Below are 22,912 nucleotides of genomic sequence, written 5' to 3' on the forward strand. Positions count from 1 at the left end.
CGTCCTTGGCTGTCTGTTGTCTTATCTGGAAGGTGAAGGATGAAGTCTCAAGGACACTTTCATCGTCACTCTCTTGCATCAGATGCACCAAAGAGCCTGTGTGTGTTTGTGTGTGTTAATATGCCTGTGCATCTGTAGCATTTGAAGAGCTCACAGGTTTTCTTGTTTGGCTTTCGCTGATAGAAATAAAGTGATTCTTAGTGTATCATGGTTATGAATAACTTTTTATTTTCATTTTAAAACATTGCTTATAAATATACAAAACATACAAACATTTATCCATCTATTTTTGTACATATCTGTTGGATCTGCGCTCTACTGGCCTCAGTTTTGTTTTTAAAAGTGGGTGTCTGTGTTTATTACAAGCTCAATTAAAAGACGGAATTTCCAATAGAAGTTCTCTGAAAGTCTGTCATCCTTCAGGATGATACAAGAGTGCAGCTGACTGTCAGGGGACGATCACACAAACAGCACAGTGTTAGCAAAATGACATCAGCACTGTTTTTGGTCTATTTGAGATTATCAGAGGTTAATAAAAAGATTCTTTGCACTGAAGTTGGAAGCTGTTTATATATAAAATCACAGCAGTCATTTCATCTGTTTCAGAGGTCAGTCTGATTGCTTTCAATCACTTTGACCTGTACAACAAATCAATGTCCAAAAACCTGAGAGGGAGGCTGGGTTTCATTAAACATATATTGAGTGCTACATTTTACATGCTGACGCTGCAGAGTGAAAGAACACAAGCAAAGCAGGACAGATGCTACATGGCTGAAACTAAAGGCAAGCACAGGACACAGCATTAAAGATGTGATAAAGAGATGTAGTTTTCAAACTGTTGAATGCTAATGTTAGCTAGCTTAGCCACGCTTGCACCTGCTTGTGTCTGCAACCCACACTATTTCCTGTTTTGCCTTCTTTCCGCCACAACATGCAGATTAATTCTGGTCTGACAGTTGGAAACCCCCTGTCTGTGATGCACTATCAGCTCTTAGCTGTCGGCAGCGGACACTCCTGTATCTGAGCTTCATCCACTGACCCCTCTGGCAGATGAACGGTCATCGTACAGGCACGAATCCCCCCCAGAGGCTCCAGCACATTGAACACTCTGTCCCACACGTCCTGCTCTGGGTCGTACCTCTGCACAATGTCAACCATGCACCTGCTGTTCCAGGAATAACCTCCCACAACGTAGATCTGCCCATTAAACACCGTCACACCGACATCGCTCTGGCCCCGGGGCATCGGCGCCACCACCGTCCACTGGTCCGTCTCTGGGCTGTAGTACTCGCAGCCCAGGACGTCGTCATAGTCGCTGCTGCCGCGGAAGTGGTTCCCACCCATGACGTAGAGTCTGTCGCCTACGGTGCACATGCAGTGCAGGCCGCGGAGCTCCATCATGTCGGCGCGGTTGCTCCATGTGTCGGCGACAGGATCGTAACACCAAAGCTCCTTCTGGAAGGTGTCACGGGTGATGCCACCTGTGTGAGAAAAATACAAATTACAGTATGTTACAAATAATCTTCGACAAGATTCGACATATAATTTACTACAAAAGTGTAGATACGAAAAATGTACACACTTTACAAGTAGCAAAAATTTATATCTGATATTGGTCTGAGTCTCAAATTTACTCCATAGCGCCCCCTAACATTTTTTAAAGTCAAAGCCCCACCTTTGAAATTCCATATACACAAAGAAAATTCGGTATGCACATGTATCAGGTCCAGACTTTAAAAAGCCTCTTGGTACCATACCCTAAACCAGGCAGGAAGTCAGCCATTTTGAATTTACTTGCAATTGTAGGGCATTTTTTGCCATTTACAGGGTTCATACTTCAGCAAACCCCTTCTAGAGATTTGACCCGGTTGACTTTAAATTTTCTCTGTGCCATCTAAAGACCTCTGAGATGAAAAGTTCTTTTGAGCACTGGAAAATAGTCACTTGAGTCTCTGAACAGAAAATCCTGCACGCTTATTTTGCTCAGCTTCACAATTTATTAGTAACACTAACTTTTCAGTTGACACAGCGGTTCAGTGGTTAGCATTGTTGCCTCACAGCAAGAGGGTTTCTGGGTTGAACCCAGGGTTGGGCATTCAAACCCAGGGTGAGGGAGCCCTTCTGTGCAGAGTTAGCATTGGTTTTCTCTGGGTACTCCAGCTTCCTCCCACAGTCCAAAGACATGCAGGTTAATTGGTGACTCTAAATTGTCCGTAGGTGTGAATGTGAGTATGAATGGTTGTCTGTCTCTATGTGTCAGCCCTGTGATAGTCTGGCGAACACAAATGTGCGGGAAGGTACGAGGGCCCGTTCAGTGCTGCTTGCATCCTTAATTTTTTCAATAAAGCTCAGCTTAAGTTCAATCAGGAGGACTTTCTTTATGCTATATCCATTCACAATTCTCTCTCCATCCCACTTCCACCAATCAGCTGACTGTGGGTGTTTCCTCTCCTGGTTAACCACTCTAACTTTGCCACGATCTCCTTCAGCTGTTCATGATGCTGCTGCCAAACTTTAACTCTGTTCTCCTGTCTGTTCCTGTCAGCTATCATTTTAGGGGGAATAGTCGCGCCCTCCTCCACCCCATTCACCTCCAGACACCTTATCCAGAGCCCAGGATGAGCTCATCAAAAGCCACTACTCTTCACAGCCAGATACTCAGCTCCCTCATCATATCATCTCATCAACACCACCAGCGTCTGGGCTCCATCTAGACTAATCTATTGCGTCTTTACCACCCTCCTGGAATAGATGACATCATGATGGGTCTAATCTAGTAGCAGTACAGGAAAGAGTGCAAATATTATTATAAACTGTCACTAAGGTGCCAATCTAAAACAATACTTTGTTTGATCAGTGGCCAATGAAATAAAATAAAATGAAATAAAGACAGATTAATTACCCAAAAAGGAATTCACTAATCAATTAATCAAGTAGTTATTTTAGCACAAGAGTCAACTGTATACTCCTTTTTATCTGTGGAAAGAGCTTGAGGTTCTCTTAGTCACGGTGGGCACATTATGCATGAGGGAAAATATCACCATGTGCAGCACTGCATCTGATTTAACTAAAATGAATTCATTAGTTATACTTAGACTTCACAAGAAAGACGCTGTGCACCCAAGAAAAACCTTGTTCTCATGGTGATGAGTAATTGTAGGCGTATGTGTGAGAGTCTGCGCTGGTGGTCAAGTATTTTCCTGTTGCAAACTGATGTGATCAACACACTTCCTTTCACACGAATGATGTCTTTCTTTTGCTGTGACTCTTTTACATTGAAATATACTCATTTAAAATTTCTGATCACACCATGTCCCATCACGTCCTTTGTTTACTGTAAAATGACATCCAAGATGGATGTGTTTTGGTTAATTTCCCCTAAATGTCAATGTCCAGGTTGTTATTGTCGTTACTGCACAGAGGAACAGGAAGTTGCAGAAAATTATGATTGCTCGTCCCCTTTGCTGGGGGACGTAAATAAAGTTATAAAATACAATTAAATTTACAAAAAAAAAAGAGAAATAAAATTTTAAAATAGAAAATTAGACAGGCAAAGCCAATAAAATAAAATATTTTAAAAAATTAAATTAAATTAAATTAAATTAAATACTGTGTTTTTTGATTGTCCATATAAAAAAGTAGTTTTTAGATTAGATAAGAAATAAGAGGATTTCTCTTTCTGTTCTGTATAGTAATAGCAAATTTATCTCTATGGCTCAGTACATACACTGGGCAATGTAGTGTGCTTTACAAAGATAAAAGCAAATTGAGCATCTGTATGTAAATATAATCAAAAGCAGGACACAATTACATTAAACAGTTATTTTAATTAAAAGACAAGTAATACGAAAAGAAAATACAAAATACATAAAATGGAGTGCGAGTTTTAGAGCTCAGTTATAGTCACAAGATATGAAAAATGTTTTTAATGTTGATTTAAAATTTGCTATGGTGGGAGCACATCTAAGATCAGCTGGCTATTTGTTCCAGCTGTACGCAGTATAACAGCTACATGCTGCTTCACAGTGTCATGGAATGATATCACACTTTTAAATCAATTTCCCTTTTTTGTTTAGCTTAAACTGAACCTGAGTTTCAACTCAAAACCTGTCCATTGAGGTGAAATGAATATGTGACGTACATACAAAATGTATTGTTCAGCTACAGCGTAGCTTTAAGAGTTGTGGGTTTTAAATTTGTTGCTCAGTACTGTGACCCACTTTAACCACAGGTCTCTTTGTGTTTCCCGTTTCTCAGACCTACATGTGAAACTTAAGTTTTGCCTCTCAACCTGAGAAACGGGCTTCCTGTCCAGGGTTGCTAAGAAACCTGCCTGCTATCAGGCTGAGAGCGGCTCATGAGAGTCTGCTGCTAAACAGGAAGTGGTTTCATATCGGCCAGCCACGTAAGCTTTGTCAATAAGTCATCTTGTCGAAATGGAACCTTGTGTTGCTTATTAACAGTCCCTGCAAAAACAGGTTTAGATGTAACTGGGAGCTTATATATTCAAAGATCCAGTGTAGAAGCCATCTTGTCTTTATCTTCAGCTTTTTCACAGATGCTGTGACGTTTTCTTCCAGAATTTGCTGGAATTTAACTCAGTCAATTTTTGCCTCTCTGCCAGATCTTCTGGCCAAACAAAATCTCCAACCATCAACTGAGCGAGAAAACAGGTAGGCGGAGCATCACCAAAGAAATCACACACAGAACTGTGACACTGGATTTGGAAAAGATGAACCTGCCAAGGATCGAATGCAATGGTAAGAGCTCGTTGAAGCCTTATGTCCCACAGGGGATGAAGAGGAGTATGTAAGGATGTAATTCTTCCCTCTACCTGTGAAATGTTCCCCGTGCCACTGGCTGCAACACACTCCCAAAGCATGATCCATCCACCCCCGTGTTTAACAGTTGGACAGGTGTTCCCTTTGCTCATTGTGTCCAAAAAGTTCTGTTTTGACTTCATCAGTTCACAGGACTTGTGTCCAGAAAGCGTCAGGCTTGTTTCGATGCTCCTTTGCAAACTTCAGACACTGAATTCAGTGGTGAGGACACAGGAAAGGTTTTCTTCTGATGACTCTTCCAAGTGGTGAGGACACAGGAAAGGTTTTCTTCTGATGACTCTTCCATAAAGGTCATATTTGTGCAGGTGTGTCTGCACAGTAGAACAGTGCACCACCACTCCAGAGTCTGAGAAATATTCCTGCAGGTCTTTTGCAGTCAAACAGGCGTTTTGATTCGCCTGTCTAACAATTCTACGAGCAGCTCTCTCAGAAAGTTTTCTTGGAGGAAACAGCTCCCTGAAAACACTTTGCTATCTCCTTATAGTCTTTTCCTGCTTTGTGGGCATCAGTTATTTTAGTTTTCAGAGTGCTAGGCAGCTGTTTAGAGGAGCCCATGACTGCTGGTTGTTGGTACAAGGTTTCAGGAGTCAGCTGAAATTTGCATCACCTGACCTTTCCTAACGATGACTGTGAACAAGCCAGAGCCCTATCAAGATAATAAAGGTCTGAGACCCTGCTAAAAGTTGTGTGAGAGCTTAAATGTCTTGGGGTGGCAAAACTTTTGCAGGGTGCTCCTTTTCTTTTTATCACTCTAAAATTGCAGAAAACAAAAAATAATACACTGATCTTGACTAAAATGTTGAAGAGCAAGTTCCATCTTTAACTTCATGCCTTTTGGAGGATCACTTTATCTGCACTTAAACTAATGACAGCGCCCCTGCGATGACTGAGGTTTGCTAAAAGTTTCATGTTATTTATTATCAAATGCACAACAATTACGGAGGCGATCATCGCTCTTATATTTTTAAGCATATCCCATCAAGACGAAGCATCATCTTTAATTATCCTGTGGAGTTCTTGACCTCTACTGCACTCCCGTTATTGAGCCGATGTGTGTAGCTTATTAAATGTGAACATTGTTTTAGAGATTTTCTGTTCGTGTTTTTCCTTGTTTCATGTATTCTTTCATGTTTCCTCTGTTTCCTGTTTTATTTTGTACTGTAGGTTCACTTCTCGTGTCATGTCTGGTTTTACTTCTGTGTGTTTTCCCACCTTTTGATTGTCTTCCCCACCCTGATTAGTTTCACCTGTCCCTCACTGATCCTGCAGCCTACTCACCTGCTCTCACTTCCCCAGTTAGTGTCTTACTCTACTCTACTCATACCTGCACAGTTCCTTTGCTCTTTATCGGATCATCTCTTCATGTTTCTTGTGGTTTCTCTGTTCTTGATTTTTCCTGCTGATTGTCCCGCCCCTGTCTGCCTGCCTACCTGGTGTGCATCTGTAAGCTTGTGTTTTGTCAATTCAAGTATCTTTTTGAATCCACCAGCCTGCTGCCCTGCATTTTGGGTCCTCCCTGTCTGGACTGCTTCAGTCTCCTAAAGGATACAAGGGCAAAGGAGCTCTCTTAAAGGTACAAGTGATGCTCTGAATATGTGAAAGTTTTCCTTCCATTCCTTGACTGCAGGCCTGATCCCAAACTGACAGTGAGGTGGAGCAAATAACACTGGGCGAGGCAGGCGCCTCTGTTCATCAGCGAGGTGGGGCAGCACTACTGAGGGTGTTTTCACATGTGGTCATTTTCAGCCCTCGAAATGGACTCAGAGAGGTGACTCAGCATTTTTTGCACATATGTGAACAACAAGCGAACGGAAGTGAACTAAACTCAGACCACCTCCCAAAACACTCTAACGATGTTTTCACATTTAGTCCTTTTTAAACAAACCAAACTCAGTCCTCTTAAAGTGCACCAAAGTGGACCATCAGAAAAGGGACTCAGTTCTTTTTATGTTCACATTGTGAGCTCATTTGAAACAGGACTCACTTCTCTCTCTGGTCCACTTCAGCTCTGATGGGGCCTCAGTCCTGTTTCTGGTCACACTATCGCCTATATATTATATATCTTGACACATCTTGACAGTTTTGTTATTACTGCAAAAAATGCTAAGTCACCGCTCTGAGTCTGCTTAGAGGGCTGAAAAGGACCAAGTGTGTAAACACCCCAAGTATTCATTAGAAAAAGTAGTGCTAACATAAACTAAACACTAATCTGCCATTGTTGTTTTTCTTTTGGCGTATGTTCATTACACCAAGCAACAATGGGCATACACAAATTGAGAGGATGACGTCATTGTTTCCAAAATGCTCCGTATTACATGGACACAAAGGGACCAAAGTTTTGAAAAATCTTCACCTTAGAAAGCATTTTCAAAAAGTCTCTGTTTCAATGACCCAAAATTCCGTCTGCAGGGAACGAGAGGCCAAAACAAAGAGGAAGAAATCAGTTTTCAAAAATAATATGTGTTGACAGGGCTTTGGTGAGGTAAGTTAGCCCAAAGTTTTCTATTTTGTTTTGGGTTCTGCAGGGTTAGAGCTCTCTTTTAGGCTTTTAAGTATCCACATCAGATCCTCATGTGCTTGTGTGAAATTAGATTTTCTGAGCAATTTTAATCACTGTTGGGGGTATGATGACTTTTAAAAAGAGATGGTATCTGTTACGACCCAAACAAAGAGAAAACAAGCAGACAGGATCGGTTCAGTGATCTAATAGTGAAGTGGAGGTTAATATAGGCTAACAGGAAGGTTCAGGTTAAAGTTCAGGTAGTCTCGCCACCAGACAATCAGAGATCTCCGCCTTCTGATAGTCTGGGGACACTCCTTTCTAAAGTGTGTTTAACACACTGGAGAAAACGGCCGGCAACAAAGCAACACCTCTTGCATTTTTTAAAAGGACACGCGCTCCCCCTTTTCTCGTCCGCAAGGAAACAAACACACAGAGAGCTTGAAAATGGATGCCGAGAGATTTAACTCCGTTTTATCAAATGTGTGCTCAGTCCACAAGATTGTGGAAATGAAGGACTTACAGCGACTTTGTTTAAAACTTTTAACGCAGTGGGACTATGTTTACAAGCACAAGAGTTCAGCGAGCCACCGAAGGACCGCCCTGCAGATTTACTATTGGTTCTGCAACGTAGGGAGTTTTTTTAAACTCTGAAATTGTATCCGCCCATCTAAACACAAAATCAGGGAGAACATCAGTCTTTAGTTAAGTAAAGCATCTAAAGACTGACTTGTGAGTCTAAAGTTCAGGTAACAGAAGCTTGGAAACAAACGCAGCAAGAAAGGAACATTGCAACTGAGTGGAAAGGGCTGATTAAATATCTGCAGAGCTGATGAGGAAAGTGAGAACAGGTGTGTAGATGGGTGGAGAAGTCAAGCGAAGGGGAAAGGAGGAAAAGCCCAAGGACAGAAGAAGGCGGCTAGGGAAGGGAGGGAATGTGTGTCTGAAGAGGAGAAGCTGAAAGACAGACTGTGACAATTCAAATGCAGAGGCAACACAAATCCTCTTCACAGATACTGTATATCAGACTGTGCTTTGCATCAGGAGTCCAATTGTACACCTGACACTGTCATTACAAGACAGACAAACAACAAGACTTAAAAAGGTTTTATCAGATGTTTGAATAACAGCATTTTTCTCACGAGCAAAGGCAGAAGTTGCACAACATTGTTCAGACAGCTGTATAAAACCTTTATGCAAAAGTCAGGTTGGATAAACGTATCTGTGTCATCGCAGCCAATGTTGGTTTTCTTCAACCACAAAGACAAACTTTCTGTAACTCCAACCATGACCACGATCTTCCCCTGACCATGTAGGTCTTGCTAAACTTAACCAGACGGTAACCGTAGAGGTAGCAGAACAGAAAATGATCATATGAGTCATTTCTAAAACAGTCAGTGAAGTGGTGTAGGAAAGTACTGACAATGAGTTCTGTTTTGGTTTATTATTGACCATTTCAGACAATGAATCCGTTGTGCTTTAAACAAAGTTTGGACTAGTTTAAGGTCAGTCTAATGAAAAGGATAGTTTGGACACTTTAAAGTATGAGGTACATAGTCCATGTATTACATAGAGTAGATGTCAGTTTGTGGGTCCATTCTGAATGGACTGCAAGTAACTCACGAACGTGTCAAGTTGGTAGACACACTTTATTTTGAGGTACAGTGAATTTCTGGCGCAAAGCTTTCATTTTGAAGTGCCATTTCCTGCTGTAGAATGAATGACCAACAGACAGCTACTTGACAGAGACAGCAAACTAGCTCGACGACATGGCCAAACGCAAGTATGACGCCGAATATATTAAACTGTGTGGACCTTAAACTGATGATTAAAGAGAAATCTGGACCCTGAGTTGGTAACCACTAGTCAAGATGGTGCAAACTGAGGCAAAGATGCAACCTCATGAGTACAAAATGTTACAACATTTGCCAAACATTTGCAGTTCTCTAAATCTACTTCAAAAAATGACAGAGACAAGAAGAAAAAGGAGAGACTGGAGAGTCAGACAAGGTATGGGCTGTGTCTTTAACAGTGCTTCCTTACCTGAGATGTACATGAGGTCCCCGTGAACTGTCCCAGCATGTCCGTAGTGAGGCTCCACCATGTTAGTTACAAACGTCCACTCATTTTTCTTCAGGTTGTAGCACTCCACCGTGTCTGATCAAAGTGAGACAGAGACGTTTGGGAAAAGGTCATTAAAGAAGAATTAACTGGAAAAACAGGGACAGGTCGGTAAATCACAAAAAAAAAGTTTTGCTGCTTGTCGGTCTTGAACACTGTTCTGCAGCTTGGCAGCCGTCTCACCTCGAACATACACCATCCACCATCCTCTCCACCTCCTGGTGACAAAGTCTGCTTACATTCTACATCACTTGATTCGATACACATGACACGAGCAAATGTAATGTATTTGTGTGTTGCAGAAACATACAGTGCCAGCACCTAGTGCCATTAAACTATTACTGCTGCTGGCCGCGTTTCACACCGGTGTTAAGGACTGCTTTGTTCGTCAGTGTCTGATGCCACAAGTCACTGCCCAAGGGCCGGAGTTTTGCTGAAATGATGCCTCCACTGGCTTGCTCGGACCAATAGCTGATATCCAAATTGCAAAACAGCCGACAGACACAGCAAAAGACTAGCTGGTGAACATAGTGGAGCATTTAGCAGCAAAAGAGCCAGATACTTTCCTCAGGAGATGGTAGAGACCAAAAACAGAGCTAAAAGAGCATGAATATTGGACTTACATTCATCAGGTGGCCCGAAACACGATTCCTGTTAGATGACAGAAGTAAAAATGGTGCAACAGCAGTAGTAGAACAAGAATTAGTAGCAGCTCACCGATCTCTCCGGAGGCGTTCCTTCCTCCCACTGCAAACAGTTTCCCCTTCAGAGCGCTCAGGTGGAAGAAGGTCCTCTTCTCGTTGAGTGAAGCAATCTGGAGCCACTTGTCGAAGCGTGGGTCATAGCGGTAGGCGCTGTCTATGGCCGTCTTGCCTTTGGTGTCATAGGTGCTCTGGCCTGAGACGTCAACAAGAATCAGAGTTAGAGTGGAAAATAAAATGGAGCATACATCATAACCTGTGATTCAATCATGTTTCTAGAAAAGCTTTTGATGAACCATGACTTGAAGTCCAAAGTTTCTATCACCAAACAAACTAGGGCTTGCAGACATACTACATTAGGCACCTTTTCTGTAGTTTGCATGCAGGCATTTAGGTTGTTTGTATGGTGTTGTATGTGTGTTTGTCCCAAATTAAGTAACGACATTAAATGAACACATGTACAGTGTCAAGTGTGAGTGCTCTGACCTCCAACAATAAACAGGAAGCCGCCGAGAAGAGCCACCCCATGCTGGTAACGCGGGGCCTCCATAGGCCTCAGGGCCCTCCAGTGGCCAGTCTTTTCATCGTACAGCCTCAGCTCCCGGCTCACCACTAGCTGCTGCCGCATCACACCGCCCAGAGCCAGAATGTGGGTGTCGTCTGAGCGTATCTGTGTCCGCTCGGTCTGCAGAGCCGGCTGCATGAAAGGCATCATCTGGTAGTTGCTGGCCTCCAGCAGGAGGCTCACACAGGCCGTCTCAGAGCGCATCATGGAGTCTCCTCCCTCTTCATCGTCATGGGAGATCTGAATCAGCTCGCCAGGGCTCATCAGTGGGAAGCGAATGTGGCGCATTAAGGCGTAGACGGAGGAGCGGCGACTGGGGGGGTTGTGGTCCAGCCATCCTCTGGCGATGTGGTAGAGCTCCAGCTCAGAGAAACCCTCCAGGGAGTTGCTGGATAGGGCATTGGCCATGGTGGTTTCAGACAGCTGGAGGTAGCGGCCGCACTCGACCAATGCTGAGAGGTTCTGGCTCACAAACTCACCTGGGTTTGATACAACAAAGAGGGTCAAAATTAGAAGTCGTGATCCTCAGTTTATTTTAGTTCCTGAACCAAAAGGATGCCCGAATATCTATTTTTCTTGCTGTATGTTTTAATATTGTCAAAGTGGGTATAAATAAAGGACTGATGGGTGGATAGACTGGTTTTAGGAATCGTTGAGTGTCTGAAGACTTGAACAACTCCAATACAGAAGTTTTAATCATTACCTTCACCTCATCTATGTCTTTATAGAGAAGAAAGATTGTACTTTTTTTACTGTGCTCTTTCTGTGCTCACCTATATTCTGCTGAACGTCCTCCAGAAGCAGGTCTGTGGCGATGCGCTCCACCTCCACACAATTATCAATAGTGATCTGCATTGAAGAAAATAATGACCAGCTTTTATTCTGCACAATTAAAGTGGGGCTGTGGGAGAGGGCATTAAAGGACAGTGAAGCACTCTGAGGGATCTGGCGGCTTAATGAGCATGACCTCCACTGTAGCTGAAGCTGAATTTATTCATCATCATGAATTCTCTCACCTCACTGCTCAGCAGCTGATTACAGAATCTCAGGACGGGCATGACCTGCAAGAAGTTCGCAGCCTCCAGCGTGTCCTGGAGATTCCCCATGTCGAGGCTGACTTTGGATGTGTAAATGAAGTCTATTATGTTCTTTAAGCCCGACTTAGTGACCCCATGCAGCTTGATCTCTCTCATCTCCTGCTCCCTCATGCCTCCTGAACAAACGAGGACACAACAAAGCACAGAGAGGCAAAGACAAGGTGAACGAATGATCTGGCATTATCACAGAAGATTTGTCTTGTGCAGACGTGACGGCAAAGTGCACAGTCAGCAAGATCCAAAGACACAGCTGACACTGTAAAGCCTGGTGTAAGGATAATAAAAGTACTGTAGTTAATTAAGTTGCCAGATATATCGTCTGTGATGCTGCAACAGAAAGGAAGTTAAATGCAGAAGTGAATCAAGTTCTTCCTCTTTCATTTGCTATTTCTGAATGTTAATCTGAAAGTGACAGTATGAGAAGTGTCACCCTGAAAGCAATGAATATGTTGGTTCTATATAATTACTTTATTAACTTAAATACTGAATTTAAAAAAAGTGTATTTATGTATATTTTTGTAAAGCTTGTGGTGTGGCTGTAGAGATAACACACTGGGCATGTTATGGCTACAGAACAGAAGATAAAACCTTTACAGCATGTAAAAACATGGGCTTTGTGCTTGGTGCTAATCACAGTGTGATCACACTAAGTAAAAATGTTCCACACTTTACAATATTAAACATTCTGAATGCTTCCCTTTGTATTTCCTGTTGATCTGTTCTGCAGCGTGTGTGAATGACATCAGCTGACAGGAAGTAAACATGGAACCAGATGTTGCCAATGCAATTTCAGAAAATAGGTTTACACCTGCCAAACATCAGTGTGTTAGCATTGTCATTAGGAACCCAGTCGCTAGAAAACTGATGGACTCGGGGGGGGTTAGGGTTAGGCCGACGGCCCCCCCCCCCCGGTGCCGCCTCGGTTGAAAACGCCGCGCTAAAGTGCCCTCTTGAGTGGCAAAAACGAGCGGATGTGCCCTATCAGCTGCCCTCTTGATTAACAAAAACGAGCGGATGTGCCCTTTTGGCTGCCCTCTTGATTGACAAAAACGAGAGGACGTGCCCTTTTGGCTGCCCTCTTGAGTGATCATTAAAAGACGATGTGCCCTATTGGATGAAAATGACCAGATGTGCCCTTTTGGCTGCCCTCTTGTCCCCATGTCATGCAGTAGGTGCCCCTTTTTTACTTTTCGCCCCTGCCCTTCAAACATCCTGAGTCCGTCACTGCGCTAGAATAAATGTTGGCATTGAACATATCTGAAAACCTTGGATATGTTACATTTGTATGTTAGTGTGTAGCACAGTGGTTCCCAACTGGTGGGTCAGGTTTGTAAAGAAACACACTTTGTTTTGAAGTACAGTGAATTTCCTGCACAGAGCTTTTATTTTTAAGTGCCATTTCCTGCTATAGATTGAGTGACCAATGGACAGCTACTTGACAGATGTAGCAAACTAGCTTGACGACCAACCTCAAGTATGACACTGAATATATTTAACTGTGTGGACCTTGAACAAATGACTAAGGAGAGATCCTGTGGCTGGACGAGTTGGGAACCACTGGTGTAGCAGATATGATGAAACTATATACACTGTGGTTAATGCGTGGTTAGGTTTAGGTAGAAAAGCGACTTGGTTATGATTAGGAAAACAGTATGTTTTGGCTTTAATTACCCATTTTTTGGGGCGCTATCACAGCTGGAAATGCAGTGACGTCTCAGTAAAAACAACTGCTTTTCATGGCACTGAAGGACACAATGTCTCAGTAAATCATTTATTCGTGGCACAAAAAGCAGCCAGCAAAAGCACCACCATCCCTTCCACTTCCCGATAACAGAGTTAGGTCATATACTGCATCACTTTAGAAATGCTGATACGTATTAAACATAGAAATGTGACGTATCCTCGGTTTGCAGAAATGTACAATGTGTCACCATCCTGGGTTTTGGGCCTTTCTGTTTCTGTTTTCCTAGTTTCAGGTGTTCATCCATCTTTAGTCTGTTTCCCGATTTATTTCATAGGTCATCTCCTCGTGTCATGTTGTCTTTATTTCCTACCCTTTTTTGTTTCCTGCCTGTTTTCTGTAAGTTTATGTTCAGTGTTTGTGTCCACTTCCTGTTTTATTTTGAAATGTGTTCTCATTGTGTTCAGGGTTACTTTTACTTCCTGAGTTTTCCCGCCTTTGTTGATTACCTCATGTGTTTCACCTGCGTCTTCTTTCACTCACCTGTATGTAGTTAGTAATCAGCTCTTGTGTATTTAAAGCCCAGTGTTTCCCCCAATCAGTTGTCAGTTTGTCTGTGTTCCTCTCCTGTTCTCTGTTGGATATCCTCCCAGTGTTCTTTGTGCCATCCTGGTTTGATTTCAGTTTAGTTTTGGTTCTTCTTTCTTTCGTTCTTTGAGTTTTTCCTGCCTGTTTTTGGATGTATTTTGGATATTTTTCCACCCAACAATACATGCACATTACATGTAGTGTTGCTCTTTTGTTGGGTTGCATTACATAATGGTTAATATCCAACGTAACCTCAGATTTGCACACATAGCAGTTCATATGATACGAATTAGCGCCCTATGAATTACGTACTTAATGCAACGTTACAAGGTTATGTTCAGGCCATTCTCGGAACCCATCGGCTGTATTTGGCGTCTGACTTCCGGCAGACAGCGATACAGCCTCTGGGGGCAGACCCCCGATTTTTTGGCATTCTGGTTTGATTTGGGCGGAGGAAGCAAATTTCCGTTTCCGACTTCCGTTTATATATAAGTAAATATGCTGAACCATTGCGATGGATTCAGAGTTTGCAGTGACGCCAATTATGTTCCGCCTCGTTAGTTCACCGCATGGACCGTTTAACCTGGCAGCAACTGCAGCCGGCTCAAACGTGATTGGTCAATATCACGTGGACTACAAACAGCCTACAACTGGAAATCAGGGCTCTTCCACTCTTCTTCCGGAGGCAAGATCTCCGGGGTTTGCCTACAGACTCTACATTCATTGAATGTAGAGTCTGTATATAGAGACTATGTTCAGGCAAGTACAGTCGTGTAGGTTAGGTTTACAAAAGCAAACATGGTGACGACTTCCCTTGAAATGACTCAGAGTTCACTTGGTTCCAAACGCCGGATGTTTTGTGACTCTTCCATCACCCCAATCTTACTCCAATTGACCACTTCCCTCTGTGGTCCCAAGTGCGCATTACTCACATGATCACAGCCTTCCCAAACATGTGGGTTATACATTTTATTATTATTGGCACATGATTACGTAAGATATGTGGGAATTTTGGTGCATTACTTTTCATGGGAAAACGTACAAACAGTGCATGAGAACAGCCTGTAATTTCACCATGTCGTGAACTTAAATCTTGAAGTCTAACCTGTGAACATTGCCTTGAAGTAGTCACTGGATGAAGCCATGATGACTCGGTGGACTGGGAATGTCTCCTTGCTGTCCCCAGGAACCAGGACGACATCACAGAGAGTCTCATCTGCCCGAAAAGCATCAAAGCCCTGCAGGAAAAACGACACGTCAGGACTTTACTTGTGTCTGCATTTATTGTATGTATCTCAGCACCTTTAAAAACAAGGGCTCTCCCTCAATGTGTTTTCCAAAGTCTTAAATAAATAAAATGGTGGTGATGAATAGCTCGACATGTTGCATTTTTACATCAGTAAATTACTATTATGATCATGTTAAGAAGTTGCTAATAAGTGAAAGTAAACATATACCTGCAACACAGCTGATCCATGCTGAGTGCTACTGAACACCCTGGACAGCGGCCGCGGGGGAAGTTTTGGCTTTGTGGCTTTGTCTGGACGTTTAGGTGGTGTTTCCACAGGTGGGGGGAGAGGCGCTGGTGCTGCAGCTGGAGGTGGAGGTGAAGCAGGGGCTGGTGGAGGAGGCCTGTCATCTATCAAACCCACAGGGAGAAAAGATATTGAAAGATGAGTAAAGTTATGATACTGTTGTTGCTGCTGGTGTGATGGCTGGTCCCGAAAAATGAAACCAAAGCAGGAAGTGCCCTCATGTTAAAACACCCAACTTTACAACATGAATGCATTGGACAATTTGGATACAGACCTCATAATCATGTGTGAATATAAATCAAAAAGCCAGTAAACACACCTTGTTGAACAGGTCTGTCAGGCGGAGCAGGCAGTCTCTCCGGCTGAGCTGGAGGTCTCGGAGGATCCCTGGACTGATGCCTGCTGCCCAGGCGAGACAACCTGCGGCTCAGCCTCCCCGGCCCGCTGTCATCTCCAGGTCCCCTGCAGAGAAGGAGACGGTGAGCGACACTGTCAAGACCAGGTAGTGCTTTACTGCATCATTTTGCATCCGCTACAGATTGCCACTATCTCTTTGCAGTGCAATCTGATTTTGTTAGTGGTAACAGAAGGCTTACAAAGCATGTGTCGCGATCTATGTTGAAAGTTTCGTTTCACCTTTCACCTTTGATTTTCTTAAAGTTTTGTCTCTTACTGTAGCACTTCGTCTTGGGTTGTGTACAAATACTACCTCCTTCAGCTACTTTCTTAGCTTTTGATTAATGGAGTTTGTTTCTTGGAAGAAGCCCTGCAGCTTACAAAAGACCCCTATCTGGTTTTTATTGCGTGTCCTGTGATCTGAAAAGGAGGAACCATTTTCAAGTTAACCACTTCTCCTCTTGAAACTGTTTCCTGACAAACAGCACACATACAGTGAGTCAGAGTGAAATTAAAAGTAAAGGGTTCACGGGTTCCATTTTGGCCACATGCCAGTTGCCCGCATGGGTGGGTTTATCCAAGTGGGCCCCACATTGGTTATGGTAGGATTACATGGGTACCAAGTGGGTATGGGACAAAAATGGGGATCTTATCTGGGTGAACCCGCCCATGTGGGCAATCAGCATGTGGTAAATATAAGGAACCCGTTGACAATCCCATATAAGGCATCTAGGACATATAGGACATCTTTAAAACACTCAAATCCATGGAATTTATGAACAAACAAAACAAGCAAACAAGCCAACAAAATCCCAGGCTAGAGGCAGCAGGACCAGCAGTTCCACACCAGGGGCCTCTCTCCTCTGCACTGCACCTCGTTAAGTAAAACAGCACACCTGGGCAGACATACAATGGAGGGAAAAGGGACAGCAGCACAGAACACACACAGCCGTAACAGGCCAATTTTAATGCCCCTTTCCTATCCACATGTGCGCCACATAGAGATGTTGGCTGGGATTGCACATTTCTGCAAACCATGAACACGTTGCATTCGTACATTTTATATGTATATATGGATGGATGGTATGACACTTAGGTGAGAAGCCTGCCATGCAGAAGACCATTGCAAACCAAACAAAAAACAAAACTGGTTGTGTTTTAGCAAGTCATCCCTGTGTTTCCAGCACCTTTGGTGACTGGTTGCTGTTTTTCCACTGGGGATAGTGCCATGAAAGTCAATTGTTTTCTACACAGACATCACTAAATTTTCAGCCAGGATTGGGCCACCAAAAGCAGGTATTTTAAGCCAAAACATAATCTTTTCCTTGCTTTTTGTGCCTAAACCTAACCACACATTATCCACAGTGTTGCTGAAATGTAAAGAAATGTAAAGTGTCAATGTATCTGCTGTATAATAACATACAAATGTGAAGTTATCTGTCACTTTCTCAACCGTACAATGATGACAACATTTCTAGCGACTCACTTGCATATTACACATACTGTACTGTAGTAGGTATCAAAATGGAAGCTGAGAAATAATTGTAGGTAAAAACGAAATATGAAAAAAATAGAACTTCAGCACTTTTATTTTCTGTGACATTTCAAACCTCAGATCTTATCTCCAGGAAGTGTTCAATTTCATAACAACTTTGAATAATTTCTAGTGTCACACGAAGGTGTTGGAACGTGGCCAAAAAGTGCAACATCAAAAGGACAAATGCTGAAATACAAATGAAGCCCCAAAACACCGTACCCCATGTCATTGGCCTCCTGTGGTTGAGGGCGCTGGTTGTCACGCTGGTGAGACTTCCTACATGGAGACAAAATAAAAGCTTCAGTGGACAGACGCAGATTTAATGAGCTGCACATGATTATATAGTGGTGTAAAGAGTTTGATGTTTTGACAACAGATAAAGTTAATCCACACTCAATAATCTAATTTCAGATTTGTCATAATTTTCCTCTGTATGAATTCGTCCACCCTGATGTGATGTTCTCTTTTTCTCAGCGTGATAAATTCTGTGTATTTGACGTGGCCTTGCTTCTTGGCAGACAGTAGAAATTACACTGAACTTGACTTCTAACCTTTTCTGAATCTCTTCAACTAAACTGTCAGACCTTTCACCACCAAACACAATTTATCTTTTATAATGTCAACCAAACTGTGTTTCTCATTAGCCTGTGTTTTTAATGTTTGAAATTATGAAGCACATTCAGTTATGTATGGTTAGTTAGACAGATAGTTATTCCATCCTAGTTAGTTGTCTCATCTAGTCCAGTTTGGTTATTAGTTATCTGTGAAATAAAAGTATATTAAAGCTTTGTTTCCACTGAGGGAAATGGTTTCAGCTTACAAAAATAGACAGGAGGTCTGCGTCACTGTGATGCGTAGCTACATTTCTGGGAAGGTGCACGTCAGGCTACAGTGTCAATTTGATATAGAATTATTATTTAACTTAACTGGTAGCTTAGCTCACTACATTTTCCGAGTAGCTTGCCCAGCACTGATTGACAGCTGCCTGATAGACTTGTGTCTGGTTTTGAGGCTCATGTAACCACTGTTCATACTGTGGAGAGTTTTATTACTGTAACTATAAAATGAAAGGATGTTTTGCTGCCTCTCACAGCAGCTGGAGTCTGAGAAAAAATAACTTCATTCACTGGGCCGACTGCCGGCGACTTTTAAGGTGGAACATTAACTTGTAATGTTACTCAATGCATGAGGTGACGACGTGAATCCATCAGCACACCTTAAATTTCACTGTGACAACTTTGATTATTTTAGTTTTTATATGACACACACTTTTAGTCATAAGAGGATCTTCGTTAATGTATATCAGTATCAGACGGGTTATGTGAACTGCAGATATTCAAATCCTCACTCGGAGAAAGAAAAAGTGTCTCAGAGCGTTGTTCCTATGTGCTCCAGCAACACTAAACCCCTGAGCTTGCCTGAGAAGGACTAAATGCACAAACCCTCTATTTTTAAATATCCCATGGAGAGAGACTCTCACTGCAGCCTGTTTTATTTTGTTCTGAAAATGTCAGCGTGCAGCCTCGTTCTGTGGACGATAAACCAGGTGCAGACTGATAAAGGAGGAAATACAGTGAGTGCTGGACGGAGCAGTGAGTGACAACAACCCCACCCACATTTAAGAGGACTGTTTATGGTGGAAACACTAGGGTCTAGGTACCATGTCTGAAGGGTTACTGTTGCTTCCAAAGGTACCATACTAACAGTGTTTGGTGGAAACAGGGCTTTAGAGGCATAAAGAGGGAAGGAAGTAGGCCTACATGAGACTATCTGCCTCATGTACTTCTTCTAGAATATAGTGACAGTTTCAGCAAATGCAAAGTTTCATAAGAGTCACTCACTGTATCTTAAATGTGTTTAATGTGATGAGTACAATGGAGTGGAGTGTACGTGCAAAGCATTGGAGTAAGAGAAAATGAAAATACAGAAGCCACCTGGGACGCAGTACAAAACAGAAAAAGAAGACGAAATTTGCAAATAAGCACACTGCAAGGTTGTTTACTTGTGGGGGGTGAGGGGGTCCCCAGGGGAAGCTTGCCTAGGATGCAGAATCTGCTTGGCCCAGCACTGACAGAAGTCATCTTTAGAATAGGGAAGCTGTTGTTAAGTGTCTAACTACTACTGAGTTAGTGATGAGCAAGACCTCACTTTAGAATGGGGGAACAAACTCTGAGCTACGAAGACTTAATTTAGAGTTAATTGGACACTATTAACACAAAAGTTTTGTCATTTGTTACATAAAATTACACCAAAATAATTGTTTTTAAAGGAGACTGACTATTCTTGTGGCACTACCACCTTATAAGGCATGCAGAATAAGGAACTGAAAGTACTTTATGATAACAAATGAAGAGCCAAAATGCTGCTTATAAGCAACTACTTCATCTTGATTATGTGCACCTTAATATAAAGTATCATAACATCAATCTAAAAATCCTACATGCTGTATACAGCCATTTGCAAATAGACGTGTGTACTGGACACGCACATACTGTATATAACCACCCACCAAAATGCAACATATATATAATCTACTACTTGTTTTTTTATTGTCTACACTTGACTCTAGACTCTGAATGTTTTTGGTCATTGTTGCGTTTGTACATATTTATATATACACCTATTTTCACCTACTTATATTAGTTTATGTTATCTCTCTTCTTCTGCTTTGTTGTACTTTTTCGATGCACCTTTCTTTTTTATCTTCCCGTAAATATTACTGTGTGTAAGAGCAACTTAAAACTGGAGTCAAATGTTATCTATGTTTACACATACTTGACCAATAAAGCTGATTTTGATCCAGCTGACAAGTGTAATAATGAAGAGACACAGTAACCGTGTCGCAGATATTTTAAAAGTATAATTAGCAGCCTACATGCACCTTCCTGTACAGCTGAAACAGACACTCAGATGAGTTTGTTGTACTTAATTATCATGTACTGACTCTGCTGGTGCCTCACACAGATCCAGATCTGAAACAAACACCTGTAGGTGACCTACCTGGAAGAAATCCTCCTCAGCAGACTGGATCCCAGGCCTCCCTCCAGCCTGATCAACCTGTCTAACCAACCAGAACTCTGAGAGGAACGCTGAGCAGAAAATGTCTGCTGCACTGTGCCAGCTGGTTTGAGAGTCGTGGTGTCGGAGCGAGCATCAGCGTTTCTTTGCCTAAACCGAGACCTCAATCACTTCCTGTGCTACTTCTCATTTCTCACTCTCTGCGCCTTCCTTGCATCTCCCCACCCCAGTGTGACACTTGTGATACTGTTAGAGAAATCAGCAGCAAAAAGTGTCACAAGCTGTTTTTTTTAAGGTTTTGAATGAACCTATATGCACACTAGCAGGCCTTTGATGGCCTACATAGATAAGAGGAGTATGATGACTCAAATGCACGAGTGTGTTGTCAGACGTTATCATTCAGTCTTATACTTTTATGGTAATTTTTTGTCTTTTGCTGGATGAAAGATGGAAACAGCCCATTGCAATGCAAAGAATATTCACAAAATGGTCTCATGGCCTTTAAAAGTGGCAGTTTGTAGTGTTTTCTTAATGCTGGTGGAAATCTGGACGCTGCACCTGACAGAATGATTGTCCGCATAAATTTCCTTACTTAAAAGGACAGTTAACCCTTAAAAAATATGTGTTTTTCTCTTATACCTGTAGTGCTGTTTATCAGTCTAGGTTGTTTTGGTGTGAGTTGCAGTGTTGGAAATAGAAATGTCTTCCCTCTTTCCTATATAATGGAATGAGATTAGCTTGAGGTGCTCAAAGCGCCAATTAAAAAAACTCAAAAACAATGTCTCTTTCCAGAAATCATGACCCAGTTACTCTAGATAATCCACAGACCTTGTTGTGAGCAGTTTTATGTAGGAACTATTTTCTTTCTACCAAACGACATCTTCCAAACATATTACTGTGCATCTACTGCTAGCTCACCTAGCACCAGTGAGCTAGCTAATGCTACATAATGCCATTAATGTTTACATCTCACGCTGTCACGAGCCTCTCATCCATGAGTAGATCAAGAAATCCTCTCACAATGGTTCATATGGTATCGAAGAAATTAGTGCCCCATGAATGATGTTGTCCTGTTATGTATTTAATGTAAAGTTACATAGATTAAGTTTAGGAAAGGTTGTGTAGGCTAGGTTTAGGAAAAGAAATATGATTGGGCGTCATCACCTTACATACTTAAGTTAAAGTTACATAGGTTAGGTTTAGGAAAAGAAATATGGTTGGGCATCATCATGTTACATACTTAAGGTAAAGTTACGTAGGTTAGGTTTAGGCATGTAGGTTAGGTTTAGGCAATAACGTTACGTAGGCTAGGGTAAGACAAGTCATGTAGGTTAGGTTTAGGTAAAGTTACGTAGGTGACATTTAGGCAAGTTTTGTAGGTGAGGTTTAGGTAAAGTCACATAAGTTTAGAAGAGTAAAGTTATGTAGGTTAGGTTTAGGTAAAGTTATGTAGGTTAGACTTACGCAAAGTTATGTAGGTTAGGTAAAGTTACGTAGGTTACGTTTAGTTACGTAGGTTAGGTTTAGGAAAAGTTACGTGGGTTAGGTTTAGGTAAAGTTACGTAGGTTAGGTTTAGGTAAAATTATGTAGGTTAGGTTTAGGTAAAGTTATGTAGGTTAGGTAAAGTTACGTAGATTATGTTTAGAAGAGTATAGTTACGTAGGTTAGGTTTAGGAAAAGTTACGTGGGTTAGGTTTAGGTAAAGTTACGTAGGTTAGGTTAGGGTAAAGTTATGTAGGTTAGGCTGAAAACAAACAAACAAACCTGATAACATACTTTAAAATAACTCAAACATCACTTGATGTCACACGTGACACAAACACCAGTTTTCTGGGATAAAAGTCCTGTGTTTGTTTGACCCATCCACCACCCCAGCCTGCCCCCAGATTTTTGTTCTTTATATTACTTCCTTCTTTACCCCCATCAGCGCACTGGTCACATGATCGCAGCCTCTCGATTTCGTGGGTTATACATGAATTACTGGCTCATAATTACGTGATTTACATACAAATAGTTCCTACATGAAACTGCTCACAACAAGGTCTGTGGATTTTCTGGAGTAACCAAGTCATGAATTCTGCAAAGAGACATTGATGTTGAGTTTTTTTAAATTGTATTTTTGGGGGCTTTGAGCACCACACGCTGAGTGCCATCTAGTTCTATCACATTGGAGAGAAGGCAGACATCTCTATAGCTGATATCTCCAACACTCAGCAACTCACACTGAATCAATCTAGACTGATAAATAGAACTACTGGTAAAAGGAAAAATATGCATTTTTGATTTTGGGGTGAAGTGTCCCTTTAAGAGTAAAAATGAGAAACAAAAACA

The 22,912-nt window shown here is 42.0% G+C and overlaps 1 protein-coding gene and 1 long non-coding RNA gene across 2 annotated transcripts; one reads left to right on the plus strand and one right to left on the minus strand.

Annotated features, from left to right (window-relative positions):
• Positions 1 to 234: 234 nt before the first annotated feature.
• Positions 235 to 20,697, minus strand: si:rp71-68n21.9 (kelch-like protein 9). Its single transcript, XM_050049209.1, has 11 exons — positions 20,563 to 20,697; positions 17,782 to 17,838; positions 15,949 to 16,091; positions 15,552 to 15,733; positions 15,200 to 15,332; positions 11,745 to 11,941; positions 11,502 to 11,577; positions 10,650 to 11,207; positions 10,180 to 10,359; positions 9,385 to 9,498; positions 235 to 1,481 (listed from the first exon to the last, which is right to left on the minus strand). The coding sequence occupies exons 2-11, from the start codon at positions 17,784 to 17,786 to the stop codon at positions 985 to 987; spliced, it is 2,085 nt and encodes a 694-aa protein (XP_049905166.1). The 5' UTR covers positions 17,787 to 17,838; positions 20,563 to 20,697; the 3' UTR covers positions 235 to 984.
• On the plus strand, positions 16,022 to 22,810 carry LOC126393250 (uncharacterized). Its single transcript, XR_007570249.1, has 3 exons — positions 16,022 to 16,131; positions 20,527 to 21,994; positions 22,133 to 22,810. It is a non-coding gene; the product is annotated as an uncharacterized LOC126393250 (long non-coding RNA).
• Positions 22,811 to 22,912: the final 102 nt, after the last annotated feature.

This window comes from Epinephelus moara, chromosome 7 (assembly GCF_006386435.1).
Source record: "Epinephelus moara isolate mb chromosome 7, YSFRI_EMoa_1.0, whole genome shotgun sequence".
Classification (NCBI taxonomy): Eukaryota; Metazoa; Chordata; class Actinopteri; order Perciformes; family Serranidae; genus Epinephelus; species Epinephelus moara.